Genomic DNA, 14,935 nt, shown 5'->3' with positions numbered 1-14,935 from the left:
AGAGAATATTGTGAAATGCTAAATATTATATTTTGACTTTGACTGAAGGACAAAGGCTAAAGTCTCTGCTTAGTGTTCGGAGATGAACTGATTCAAACATGAATCAGTTTTGCCATCTGCTGATGAAAAGCTGAATGAGGGTGGGACAGGCATAAGAATTAACTTTTGTTTTTTTAAATTGGGGGATTTTTAGTATGCGCTGTAAATTACTTAACAAAACATGGATTTTCCTGCTGCTTTTTACAAAGCTTTGTAGGAAAATAATGTTTTTTTCCTTTGTGTTCGGTTCTTGCTATACCATTTGATGTGCATGTAAATAGATGTGATCTCCTGCCTTAGAACATACGAAGTTCTAAAATAGTCCTTATATATGTAATTAATCTAAACTTTCAGATATTCATGTAAATAAGCTTTGGAAAAACATATTTAACAAAAATTGCAAGTTCATATAATTTTTTTATTTTTAGGGCCTTTTTGTGGAACAATAAGCAGCAAAAAAAAGAAAAAGATGATGTATCTCACTACAAGAAATGCAGGTATCTCTTAATATTACATATGAGTCAAAGTTGTCTAGAGTTCTAAACTTGCAGAGTCTAGGGTATACAGAGCTAAAGATTTACAGTAAAATATTTGATCATAAATTTCATAGATCAGATAGTTTTTATGGTTTAAAAGCAATATTAACCAATGAAGATATGGTTGTGCTGAGTGCATCCTTTGGTAGGGGGAAGTCAGAGAAAAACTGGGTGTTAAAAGAGAAGAAAAGCAAAAGCTCTGTTGCCAGCAGGTTGAGGGGGTGTGATCCTTCCCTCCTACTCGGCATCAGTGAGGCCACACCTGAAATGTACTGAGCATCTCCCCAGTACAACAGAGACATGGCCATACAAAGGCAGTGAAGGGACTGGAGATCTCTCCAGTGAGAAAAGGCTGAGAGAGCTGGAACTGTTCAGCCTGGTGAACAGAAGGATCAGGGCAGGTCTCATCAATGTGTATAAATACCTGAAGGGAGGATGGAGCTGGGCTCTTTCAGAGTAGTTCAGTGACAGAGCAAGAGTCAACAAGCAACAATATAGGAGGTTCCCTCTGAAAACACATTTTCCACTGTGATGGTGACTGAGCAATGGCACAGGTTGTCTGGAGAAGTTGTGAAGTGTTCTCCCTTGGAGATACTAAACAGTTGTCTGGATGTGGTCCTGGGCAGCCATCTCCAGGTCGTCCTGCTTGGGCACTGTGGTTTGGCCAGATGGCCTCCAGAGGTACCTTCCAATCTCAACCATCCTGTGATTCTGTGAAAGCTCATTAATTGTTAATCACAGTTTTCCCCTTCTGATCAAATTCAGATTTTCTATTTGGAAGTAAAGGTGAGAATCTGACCTTAATGCTGTCCATGGAGGGATAGCTGTCTCACCCCCAAACCAATTTAAAGCAAAAAAGCTCATATTAGACTTACTGCCCTTTGAGTACTATTTATATTCACATGGGCTCTTTTGAAATGTAGCAGGACTGCTTAGGGTTTTTTTTTTTAATTACAGCAGTGACTGTGTATTAAACTTTTTTGTACATTTCTCAATGTAGAATTTGATCGTCATGAAATCCAGATCTACGAGGAAGTGGCCAAAATGCCTCCTTTTCAAAGGAAAACACTGGTCTTGATTGGGGCCCAAGGAGTGGGGCGAAGAAGTTTGAAGAACAGGTTCATAGTACTGAATCCTACTAGGTTTGGAACTACAGTGCCATGTAAGTTGTCAGCATTCCTATCATCCTATCATACTTTTAAGTCTGATTATCTGGAAAATACCTGATGTTTATCCCAATGATTCGGTGTAGGAGTAATTTTGTCAGACTTTAAAAATTATATAGAGTGGGAAAATGAGCGCCTCTTCCTCTTTACAGACAATTGAACTAACATAGGATGACTGTGAAAATATTTGTAACTGGCAGTTAAATGTTACTGATGCTGCAGAAAACCAATTGTTGTCTATGCAGTATTTCAGTCTGTGGGTTTCTTCAGTGTCAGTCATCATCCCTTACTGGGGAAATTCAAGAAGTTTCTAGTAGCCTTCTGTAATGAACAGCCAGTGGAGTTTCTCAGGTTCTGCCTTTTGGTCTTCCACCTGTGGAAGCATCCTAGGCATTATAAATTGTTGCTTTAGTATTAAAAATGTAGGGAACTGAAGTGTTTGTGCTCTCCAAGATTTGTATAACAATCTGATGTTTTTATATACCTAACCTGAAGTCCACGGTCCTTCATTTTTTCTCTCTATCAGCTGCTAGAAAGAAATGCTCCTCCATTACTGAAGCATTGTTTCCTTGCCTTCCTTTCAGACACTTTACTCATTCACAAGACCTTTATGTTTTTTAACTGCTCCCTTCTGTTTGACTGCTGCCCAGAGAAGTCCACCCTAGCTACATTATTATTCTCCTGCCATGTGCTTTTCAGAATTTCAAAAACAGTCTGTTCCCTTCTGTTTTCTGTGGGAAGTAGATCTGATGATAACAGGAGAGGAGGGACAGGTTTGAAAGGTGAATTGTGCAACATCAGAGAACGAGTCTCTCTCATTTTCTGAAACTCCAACACCAAAACTGGCCAGGGTGTTTAGAACTGGTATGTAGGGCTGATAACAAGGTTGACTTCTCAGTGTTACTTTTTTAAGGAAATCTTGCCCTGGGAACCTTATTATTTTATATTGGCAAAATAGTAAGAGACTTTTTATTGCTTCTAAAATTCTTATTTGATTTAAAAAAAGCCCTCAGAATTAATTGTTTCTCTAAAATGCTATATAAATGCTTAAATGTATATAAGTAATGCAACACAGTGTTAAAGTACTTTTACTTGGAGTTCTTGAACACACTTCAAATACATAAAAATTAACTTTTCCCAATCTTGACAGTCTAAGCATGCACTTGCAGTACCTAGTTTATTATATGTAGAATCTCCTCTCTACTTTAGATTTTAACTGGGATAATCAGTAATCAGTAATTTTAGTTGGTCTCAGTTTCCTTATTAGAAGAAAATTCTCCAGGTTCTTCACAAACCAGTATATGTGGTAAATGGCTGAAATGGATCCATTGTGCTATGGAGAGAACCATGTTCTTGGTCTTGAGCTCTAATCTAGCACATGGTGCTGTGGTTTCTCTTCAACAGAGGTGGCTGAACTGTTAAATCATCTTCTGGCTGTAAACTGTTAAATCCCGTTCTCTAAAATTTATTTCAAACTGATATGATAATAGTTTTTTTGTATTGTATGAACCATTATAGTGTTAATGTTTCTGCAGAATTGTGGCTAAAACCAGATGTTCTAGTAATATGTTTATCAGTAATAGCTTCAGAAGATCGTTTTCCCTGAGACTTGAGTTTTCTATCATATTGAAGTTGATAGGAATTCCTGGAAGGGGGGGATTGCTTTCCACTTGTATCACCAAATTGCAACAAGTGCTGATAAAAGTATTACCAAAGGAATCCATTCACTGTTCCATTTAATATGTTCTAGAGTTCAAATCTGATTAAATATAAGTAGTGGGTAGTTAATATGGTGATAGGATAGCAAAGTCAATAATAATTCAGTAGGGTATTTTATTTTATTTTATTTTTACTTTCTTGCTTCAGTAATGTCTGTACTGCACAGCTTAGTCAATACCCAAGAGAGTTGATAATGTTTTACTTAAATATTGGCTTTAATCTTTCTGCAGGGAATTTACCTTATTTTAAAGGGTAAGCTGTACTGGAGAGCAGCATTAGCTGGCCTCCACTAAGATTCTGTAACAGTGGCTGGGCTGCTTCTGATACTTAAGTAACTTTCTTTATAGCTAGCTTAGGTAATTGTACCCTGAATAGCAAGGGCAAATACAGTGAGCAAAAGTTTAGGGGTGGGATGAGGCAGATCTTGTTGTGTGTTCAGTTATTTTCAGAAGTACGTTTGGCATTTGAGAGTTAAATTTCCATTTGATTTCCAAGTCACTTAAATAATTACTTGAAGTGAATAACCAAAAAGATGACATGAATGAGTATTGTAAATGGTGGGAAGGAGTAATACAAAGGAAATGGGCAAATGAGTGGGTAAGAAACATATAGGAAAGAATAGAAATAAAGGGAACAGGAGGGGCTGTGCTCAGTTTTAAAACTTACACTAGAATAATGAATTAATCTGTACATGGTACAATTACAGTTGTATATTAATGCATATTATAATCTCTCTAACTTAATAGGCAGCCCAGTCTCATATTTTTATTCCAAATATAAAAAGAAAATATTCAATTTATATTTTAAATTTCTTGGTTAGTTACTTCACGAAAGCCAAGGGATGATGAAAAAGATGGGCAAGCGTACAGATTTGTGTCACGAGCTGAAATGGAGATGGATATTAAAGCTGGAAGATATTTAGAGCATGGAGAATATGAAGGAAATCTTTATGGCACCAAAATTGATTCCATCCTTGAAGTTGTTCAGACAGGAAGGACCTGCATCTTGGACGTAAATCCACAGGTATGTCATTTATAATGTTCCACTACAAGTGTGGGAGTATAATGTTGAAGAGGTGAAGAGGTATGCCTTAAAACTTGAAGGCTTCTTATCTGGTTTCAAGATTATAATATCAACTGGATTCATGCCTTTGTGCCACGTCATTGGAATGAGTTAGAGAAAGATGGAAAAAACCTAGCTTAGATTCTGCATGAAAAAGGCAACTTGCAGAGTAGTAAATAATCTTTTTAGCCAAGGAAGGAAGGCTGTTGAGCATTTCAAAAGGCAGTGCAGGAGTTTCTAAAATAGAAATAAGAATCTTCGCTTATGTGTTCCTGTCCATTGTAACAGATTAGTTTTCCAGTGCCCCTTAAGTAAAGGGGATATGTGGTGAGTCATTCTCAAACTCTGGGGTTTTTTTTCTTTTTCTTTGCTTCTAGGCCCTGAAAATACTGAGGACTTCAGAATTCATGCCCTATGTAGTGTTTATTGCTGCTCCAGAGTTGGAGACTTTGCGAGCTATGCACAAGGCTGTGGTAGATGCTGGGATTACAACCAAACTTCTCACTGTAAGCAGATGATTTCTTATTTATTTGCTTTTGCTTTAAAAAGGTTATTCTTAGATATTTTTTAAAAAAATTTACCTTTCCTTTTAGATGGAATTTGTTCTGAAATTAATCTCTGTAAGAAAAATTAGGCAAGACTTCTACTGATTACTTAGTGAAAGTTAATCAAATACTATGTATAAGGAAGATTGCTTCTTTCTTAGAAATAGACCTCTTGCAGGGAAGTGTTGATTACAAAAATTATTTGTAATGTGTTCTTTGGAAAGTGTCACCCTTGATTATTTGCAGCAAATTGTAGATATTTCATGGTGGGAATTGTTCTTTTATGCAAATGTCTTTCCTTCACTTTCCCCATCTCTCTCCCAAAAATCTTTGTTCAGTTTTGTCTTATAATACACGTGTGCCTTAAAAACGGAATCTGTAATCCTTGGGAAAGATATTGCAGCCTGTGTAAACCAAGCCAAACAAACAGCAAAATTCCCCAACCATCCAAACAAAATAGAACCCAGTAAAAACAACCAAGAATGCAGGTAGTCCTTGTTTTCACTACTGCAGCAGCACAGGTGCTGCACTGAGAAATGGCTGAGAGCTGCCAGAATAGGAAGTGTTGAACAACTTCTCCTCCCCTGAAGTTCCTTGGATTTGTCATATAAAGCGAAGTGGCCCATTTTATTAATTAGATCTTCCCTGCCTTTCTGAGACACGGTGCATAGCAGAGGGAAATGAGACATGCTTCCTCAAGCACAGCAAATTATAAATACTCTGTGTGGGCATGAACTTCCCCAGCTGCAGGAGCAAAGCAAAAAAGCCAGATTGAGCAGGTAGGAAAACTACCCTCTGTGTTCAGCAGGGCAGGCCACTTCCCCATCGGAGAAAAGCCGTGGTTTGCTGACGACTCACAAAGATAGTGCTGCAGCTTAGTAGCAGTATCTTGAATAATGCTGACGGGGCATTCACAGCAATAAAATGGGGGCTGGGTTAGTATTCCATTAAATGAATGTGTGATTTTTAGTCCTGGCTTCTGGTTATTATACATTCTAGTATCTCCGTGGATGCTCAGCCTTTCCTCCACCCTGTCCAGCCTTTCCTTCTGCCTGCCCCAAATGACCCCTGAATTTTGTGGTGCATACAGAAGAAGCCAATGTTAAAACTGTCCAGACAAGTATAAAAATAATTTCCTGCACTTGTAATATTTGATTCCCTGAGGGACATACTTGCCTCTGTATTACTTCTCCTTATGAATAATAAAGAGCATAGTTATATTTCAAATATGCATTTATGTACCTTTACGGATTCTGAATCGTATCTGTGCACATGTATATAGAGTATGATTTCCTATTTCATATTCTTGTGCTTCCTCAACAAATGAAAAACAAATGTCATTTTAAGTATGATATTCTGCTTGTTAGTGGGTCTGTCTGTATTATTTCTAGCATTCTAAACCATTCCATTACAAAAATTCTGGCTCTTGTAATCATACATTTACTTGTCTCTTTCATTTACTGTGAAGGAAAGGCTATTTGCACATTTATTTTTTCATTTTGGCTTTTGTATTGACAACTCTGTCAGGACTTGAAAATATGAAAGTAAATATTGTAAAGGGGGACAACTCTCATAACTGCTTACAAAAAAAATTCTGTTGTGCAAAAGGGGAGAGGAATTTTCTAAGAATGTAGGACTAATGAAACACAAAAATGTGCTTAGAGGTACCTTCACGAAGCTTCATAGTGTAGGAATATAAATTTTCTGCATATTTTGTAGCTCATGTCAGAACTACAATAATGCAGCAGTAGTTTACAAACCAGTGTCAGGTGAGCAAGGCTGAAATGCTGCCTCTAAAAGCCACATGGTATTCTAGAGCTTTATTCTCATAGAAATGTATCTTTCATTGGCTTTTGTTTCATACTGATTTAAATCTTGGATTTTTGGTGCTTTCTGTGGAAGCAAAAGGGGCACAAATATATTCACAAAACTGACTGACTCAGTCATTCCTAAGGTATTAATTTCACTCTGGTTGGACCGTCAGTTGCACATACAAAAGGATTAACTACCCGTTGTGCACACCAGCCCAAGTTCACGTGCTTCTAACGATTCAAAATTACAAGACTGGCAAACATTTTTTGCCATATGTAACATTAGTGTCACATCTTGAACTTTTTCAGCCCTTTTAATGTATTTTAACAAAAGTTCTGAAAACTTTTCTTGTTTTTAAAATATATTCAGTATATAGCTTTGTAATATGTATTGGAGAGGTATTCTTCTGTGTTTATAAGGATTTGCCAAGTCTTACCATCAAATCTTTAGTAAGATTTAGATTTAGTAATCCTTCAAAATCTCTTCCACAGGACACTGATTTGAAAAAAACAGTAGATGAAAGCGCGCGGATCCAGAGAGCGTACAACCACTACTTTGACCTGACCATTGTCAATGACAACCTGGACAAAGCCTTCGAGAAGCTGCAGGCTGCCATTGAGAGACTGAGGCTGGAGCCACAGTGGGTCCCCATCAGCTGGGTGTATTGAGATGTCTCGAGAGGAGCTTAAGTAACAAATAAAACCAAGAGCAGCAAATGTGACATGTAGATACCGATGATAACCTACAGCACCTGTGCATTTTTACTCTGTGTATATTCAAAAGTACACTGTTCTGAATTTTTATAAAAATGTTGAAGAGAAAGTGTACTTAAATATGTAATTTATTTTAATTTTTCTAACTTTTTACGGATAACCTTTCTATTCATATCACATAAAGGAAATGCGTTTAAGCATTTTTCTATGTTTTGATTTAGTACCTTTGCCTTTTTCATCTAAGAAACTTTCAGTCATTCACTTCAACATTTACATCTTGGTCTTACATTTTCACTGTGATTAAAAAAAGGATACTTGAAACAATTTTTGTAAAATTTGTTAATGTCAATGTTTAACTGATCAAAAGTCTATCGCTCTTATTAGGAAAGAATACTAATTTGTTTTTTTTTTTAATTCCTTAAAAAAATAAAAAATTCGCGGGAGCAGAATTTTAAATATTAAAAGCAGCAACAAACAGCTCCATTGCTCCAGCTTCTTTCAGCTTAATGTTGGTGCATTCCTGATGTTTCACAATTTCTTGATATCTCTTGATTTAGGTAACTTTTATGTAGGTTCCCTTATATCTGTCTCCTAAGTTAACATAGAGCAAAACCTTGCAAGCTGCTTATTAGGCTTTCTTGGGAGCCAAACTGTTAGCCCATTAGAGTTGAAGTACTGATGTTAGAAAGTCATATGCAAGGTAATTCAGTGCAATTTGAATAATGGTGAAGTAACTTGGAGAGCGAATCTGATAATGTGGAGCCTTGTAGGTGACACTTAATGTTTAGGACTATTTATTCACACTTGTGAAAACACATTGCTTTAAGGAAGAAAAAATAGGCATTTTCTTTTCTTACAACATTGTTCTGTATTTGTATAGTGATCTGTGGCTTCATTTCCTGTGATGTCTAGCTGGGTTCTAAATTATCTTTTAAATATTTGTGCGTGATCAACTGCTGTATTTTATGAGTGTTGTGTAATGGCATTACTGTACTTTTTCTCACATATTGTTTTTAATTGCATTTTTCATTAGATAGCTTGTGAATTGGAAGCTTACTGCTAGGAAGCAATGTTGTTTATACCTTTTTTGTTTTACAATGTACTTTCTTTTCTTTAGTGACAGTTCTCCCCTCAGTAGGCTCATTGATACAATTTGTGTTAGGTTCAAGTTCCTCGATCAAAACTTAGGGTGATGTAAATTTCTGCTTAAGGAGAACAGAACGAAAAGACAGCTTGTTGCTCAGACGAGCTCTTTTTGTGACCATGTTTTATATTATAGTGTCAGCTGTTGTATATAGTCACATTCACCATCACGTCCTGGGTTAGGTGTCTAAACTGAAGTCATCTGTTTAATTTCTCTTCCATCTGGTGACAGGCACCTGGCTTCTGGATTCTTTTTCAACACCAGAGTGTGACACGGAATGCTATCGAAAGGCAGCTTCCTCAGAACTATTTCTGGAGGAAGACAGGCTTAGACACTGTAAAACAGTATTGCTTCCTGGGGTTCTCAAAAGACTTTTATGTGCACAAGGAAAAGAAAAAATGGAGTTGATGCACTACAGGAAAAATGTGTTAAAAAAAAATCCCTCAAAACACCCATATACTACAAATGATTTTTACAAAGCCTATGAAGTTGGTTGTTGTAGGGAAATAGGGGCAGAGGGGACTTCAAATCCCAGTATATGTGGAAAATGTCAGTTGAACTTGTGTATAGGACAGGAAATCTTTGTGGGTCCTGAGATTTCAGTCTTTTAGAGGGAATCTGAAATTCTCTGAGGAAAATTTGTACCACTACTTTGTTTTACTGCTATACTTTTCAGGATGTGTTTTCTCTGGTTTTGTTTAAGTTTGGCAGAGCTTTTAAATGTGGCACCAGCATGGGACTCTTAGTTTCCTTTCCCAGGAAACATCTTCTGTGATCCTGTCACTCAGAGGCTGCTTTGAGAAACGGATCAAGTTTTGTATGTAGCAGTAAATGATAGCAGGGCCGTTGCTTGGCTATTTTAATGATTTGCTTTTGGCACTCTATGCTGAACATGACTGAACTGTGTTTGTGTATTGTGTCATAGGAGACCTCCATACGCTGTAAATAAGATGTGCTGTCTGGACAGATTATGATGCCTTTTCATTATGAGTTAGAAAAATACTCTTATTTATGATGCCAAAAATGGGCTGAGTTCACTCTTCCCTAATGAATGGAATGAGACGATTCTTCAGTTTACACACCATAGTACTTTATATTGCAAACGACACTTACTTTCATCTTTTTTTTCCATAAGTTTACTTAAACCACATGAAACATGGACACCAAGGTTTAGTCAGGAAAAGCTCTCTGCTCCTTCTGTTTCCATCCCAGAGAGAACACTGTCGAAAAGAGTCTCCTAGTTAGCAATCTCCAGAATAGCCGCATAGTTGCTAAAGGCTAAAGCTACATTTGCTACAGGTTCGCACTGTGTGCTCAATCAGGCAGCGAGCACAGTGCAGCCTGGTGGCTGAGCATTGGGTGGTGGTAGCGTAGATGCCAATGAGCAGTACAATTCTTAAGCAATAAGAGAAGATGGCTTGCTTAGGTTGCAGGCAGCGATTGTATGGAAGTGTCTGCAGGTTTTATCCGGGTGTCCACATGCCAGGGTGTAAGGGGGAAAACAACTCAAACACCACGCTCCTTGCATCTGTTAAATCCTGTGGGTTCAGGTTGGCGCGTGTTCAATACTGAGAGAGGGAGAGAGGTTGGCTTGTTTTTTGCAGTGGTGGGTTTTGGTTTTGTTTTTTAGCAAAAACAGATTTTCATCAGATATTCTGCTAGGTTTGTCACTACCTGGTAGGATGACTAGCATGAGAATGACAGTTACTTTTCTTTTAAAAAAGCATTCTTGGAGGTTCTTACAGTGCTGGTGCCGTTTCAGTGACATCCACAGCGGTGATAATCTCTACCTGCCAGGGTGTGCTGGATCAGCTGTTAGACAGGGACCTGTACATTGTGCAATTAGGGGAGAAAGAAACTATGAAAGGCTCATTTTGAGCAAGTGAAAACATTTCATAGAACAGCTGTTTGAAGTATTTCAGAGGAATGAAAATAACTGGGATTTCATGTATCTCATTCTGTACTAAACATTAATTTTCCAGATCCTAACAGGACAACTTTTTACATTGACTGTTAATGATTACAATAGGTGTGTCTGAGCGAGGTGAAGATGCTGCTAAATGTTTAAGATATGTGGTATATATCACAAGATAAATATTTAAGTAGTTTAGAAAAGTAAATTATCAAGTAGTTGTCTGTGTATATGTATGTATGTGGATGGTAAAACAAAAAATGCTCATGTTGGTTATCACATTACTAAGGTACCATGACTTAATCCAGAAATGTACCTGCATGTGAGACTTTAGAACTGGTACACTTCTCTACCTGGTTTATTGTGTTTACTAATGTATATTTTTCTAAATATACAGATATTTCAATCTAAAAAATTCTATATTTATCTGTAATTTCTATCTGTTTTGGACAGTGCATGAGGTGCTGTAAAATTCTGTACATATAGAGACTTATAGAAGAAACACTGTCGTTGCCCTGTGAATGAAAAGTTATACATAGAAGTACAGTCAGTATGCCAAGACCCGTAAGTTATTTCCCCGAATTCACCAAAAATTCTCTTAAAGCGTGCACCAGTCTCAACTTTCATGTAAATACCCTGGTGCATGTGTACCCAGGTGATTACCTTGCTGTCTCTAAATGTTACTAGCAGGTCTATTTTAGGTTCTGCATCACGTGACAAGATGCAGTTCAAGTTTAGTGGGATAATTATAATGGAATATGTCATCTTGCATAGATTTATAAAGGTCTTTCAAAATGTTCTGCAGATATACAGTGAAGGTAAAATTGGAGCAAAATCACAGACCTTTGTAGGCAAGGAAAATTGAATTTATAACCAAGGCAGTATCTGTAACTTGTGCCGTGTTCTCAGATCAGGGCAGCTCTGTGTACTTAGTCATACAAAAGCTTTGTGAAGCGGGATGGCAGATCAGCTCATTGCTTTTGAATTTGTGTTTATATAAACTGTCACATCTTGGATAGGCTCAAAATGTGACATTTATTTCTCCATCCTCTGTACTCACTGCATCTTCTAAAATCATACCTAAGTGACTTGCTGTACAAATTGCCTGCAGCTCAGTGCTCAGGAAGTCATCTGGGTTTGGTTTTGTTTTGAAGAGGGTGATTCAGCTGAGAAATAGGAAACTTTTTTCTCTTTGAAGCACAGAAAATCCTTGGCTGGGTACCCCTTGAGCCCAGATGGCCTCTCTGCAGTGCTTAAGGACCAGTGGAGGATGATCAAGAAGAGCACTCTGGAAATAAGGCTATGGGTTCTTACCTGTCCTTACACATGAGCTAATATTGTGTACATAAATTCAAACTTCCTTCACCTATTCCTTGGTTTCCCATTCAGGCTTCCTCTAGCTTACTGCTCTGTTCAGACTGAACCTTGAGGCAGATGCTGTTCCTCGCTCGCTGTGCCTGTAAGTGCAGCTCTGAAACAAACTACAGCTGGAGCTCTGTCACATCTGTCACGCGAATCTGTACGGACTGTTTGTTTCATGCAGGGTTTCTTTCCTGCCTCACCCAAATTCCAAAGGGTTCAACTATCACATTGTTATTGCCAAACTTCATGGTACTGCTTTTGCAAAAGTGGTGAGATCACTTTATTGATGTCTACCTAGTGGTTACTGGATATAAAGACTTGTAGTCTGCTAGGCCTCTTGCCTTAAGAACCCCTTAGCTCCCAGCTGTCCCCCAAAACCTCTCATGGGCCATTGAAAGGGTTTCAGTACTTAAAGGTACTTTAATTTGCTTTCTCTGGTGGACTGTGGTGACTGACGATGCTGAAGTCCTGGCCCACTTTTTTTTTGTTTTGTCTTGTTTATTTTTTTTGGCCTCTCCTCAGTTTTCAAGTATGTTTGTTTAAGAGGCATTCTGATGGACATTGTCTGGGATTCTCCACTGGTGTCTTGTAGAGCTAAACAGTCCATATTAAACATCAGTACTTAGGACTAGTATAAACTGGTTTTAGGCCCAAGAGAGACACTTTAAAAATAGAATAAAAAATGCTTGTAAAATAACCAGTTTGGGTTATTTTACAGGCAACGTTGGCTTCCAAACATATTAAGAGTGTGCTCATGTACACACACACACACACGTAAACCTTAGGGGTGAATACTACAAGTAATTCAGGCAGTATCTGCTAATTTTCCTGAATTCTCCATGGTGGGATGCTATTCCACAAATGGTCCCATTTTCAACTGCTGAACTCTGAGTTCATTTGCTGGTATTGCAGCTGAGATTTACCTGCACAGGTTTAAAACAAAACCCAGCTTGGTGAAGGCTGTTAAGCAATTTCACCTACAAAAAGAATTTATTCAGTAGGGGTTCAGCAATATTTATATTTTATGCAATGAATTACACTTGAAGTAAATTAATTTTTTTCTCAGTATTTGGAAACATTTCTTACATTCACTGAGTATGCAGTTCCTTTTGGTATTAGGGCAGTCGTTGGACAACATAGTTAAAGTAGTCCTGGAAACAGCTTTTCCCATTTAGCCTTTCCCCTTTTACGGCAGCAGCTCCATGCCAAAGCTTCTCCGTGCAACTTTGGCTGTCCTCGTGGCTGAGCCAAGTATTACTCCACAGGGAGCCAGCATTTACCTAAAACACAGCAGAGCCTCTTCCAAAACCCCACGTTATCGTCTCCGTTATTTGACCTCTCACATGATACGTAGCGTAGAGCAAAATGAACGGCATTGCTTTGTACAGTTCCAGGGTGGCAGCCAAACTGTTGGTTGCAAAGAAAAACTTGACTGATTTTTATTTGGTTGGTTTAGGTCTTGTACACAATTATATATGGAGATAACTGTTCAAATATATTTTTTCCCCTATGAAAATGCATGTTGAGCATCCCTTTCCTGCCCTGGTCCCCTATCATATATTACCTGTGCGTAACATTTGTGCACTGTGGTATAAGGAGGGGAACCACCTCTGTGGATTTTAAAATACAAGAAAGTTTGCCTGTCTCCCACCCTACACTGGGCTAAGGATTGTAGAATCTTGGTTAAGTGTTTGGGTTTAAATGTCTATTAGAACTCTGTCACCGTATGTTTCCTTACCTTGCTTCTTTTCACAACTGGTTTTGCCAGTTGGAAGCTCGTGTGGTTTTTGTTTGGTTTTTGGTTTTTTGTTGGTTGGTTTTTTGATTTTTTTTTTTCATTTCTAAAGCATATTAAATTAAACTGGATTTGACATTTGTAAAATTTTCAAAACTGCTCTCCTGTAAAAAAAAAAATAGTTTCTTTAGCTGAGAACTTCCTACAAAAAAAAAAAGGTTAACTATTAGCTAAACTCTTTAATGTAAACCTGAAAATTATTTAGTACCTAATTGTTTGAATACTGTACTGTAGAGCAGGCCTAGGATATGGGACTTGTTAGCATTGTGACTTCATACTGATAAAGTCAGCTACTATGTGGGATGTTTTTAAATTGTGACTTGTTTTCTAAGACCTCCCTCCTTGTCTTTTTCACAGCTAATATTTTCACAATAAACACAGCCAAACATAAAAATGTTAATGTACAAATGATGAAATTCTGTTAATTCCCAACAAAATATTTTTGTATATAATAAAGATTTAATATTGAAAAAAATGCAATTTTTTTTCTGATTGTTTTTGGTCATACTCTTGAATTCTAGCCAAATAAGGTATCCAGCAGCAGTCTGCCTTTTTATCTCCAGATCTCAGGTGCTCCACGTTCAGAAAAGCAGCTTTTCAGTTGTTTCTTGTTTATCTCCATTTTCATGAATGTGCCAAAATCCCCATTCCATGAAGAGGGAGACCTCGGGGCCTCTTTGGCCACCCTGAGAACGTCACCGTTGCAAAGCTGGGTGCCCTGTTTTCTGAGCCCTGCAGCACTGAGGGTTGCTCTCCTGGGCCTGCACTGTAATTTGCCAGTGTGCAAAAGCCTGGGGGACTCGGGACTGAGCAGCTTGAAGGAGGAAAGTGCTGGTTACCGGCAGCAAGGCAGAGCCTGCTGGCCTCTGGAGACAGCACATGCTTTTTCAAAAGAGGCTGCTGACTTCCTTCCAGATTGCAAAGGCATGGATTCTTCCCCCTTCCTCCTAGGGAATGCAAAGGGAAGCGGTATTTTTGGGAGGTAAGGCAGGATGTGAAATCAAATCTTTTGTGAGACAAGCTTCAGCCTTCTCTGAAGCACCCTACAGCTCTTTCACCAATTCCCTTCCTAGGGAAGACCACATCTAACCTTGAAAAAGCATTTTCTGTCTGAGGCCAGCCTGTCACAA

At 38.0% G+C, this 14,935-nt stretch overlaps 1 protein-coding gene across 2 annotated transcripts in view; it reads left to right on the top strand.

Moving 5' to 3' along the window:
• The window catches only part of PALS2 (protein associated with LIN7 2, MAGUK p55 family member), a 59,465-nt gene extending 45,185 nt beyond the window's left edge, over positions 1–14,280 (top strand). For both annotated transcript variants that reach the window (XM_050329413.1, XM_050329419.1), the window contains exons 8-12: positions 468–536; positions 1,576–1,737; positions 4,281–4,483; positions 4,900–5,028; positions 7,371–14,280. In XM_050329413.1, coding sequence (XP_050185370.1) covers positions 468–536; positions 1,576–1,737; positions 4,281–4,483; positions 4,900–5,028; positions 7,371–7,547 — 740 coding nt within the window. In that variant the 3' untranslated portion in view covers positions 7,548–14,280. The remainder of the gene's footprint in view (positions 1–467; positions 537–1,575; positions 1,738–4,280; positions 4,484–4,899; positions 5,029–7,370) is intronic.
• The last annotated feature ends 655 nt before the right edge of the window (positions 14,281–14,935 follow it).

The sequence above is a fragment of the Myiozetetes cayanensis genome, unplaced genomic scaffold, assembly GCF_022539395.1.
Source record: "Myiozetetes cayanensis isolate MyiCay16 unplaced genomic scaffold, myiCay2020 scf1, whole genome shotgun sequence".
NCBI classification, from domain to species: Eukaryota; Metazoa; Chordata; class Aves; order Passeriformes; family Tyrannidae; genus Myiozetetes; species Myiozetetes cayanensis.
Note: the sequence above shows the minus strand (reverse complement) of the source record. Positions and strands in the feature narration are given on the sequence as shown.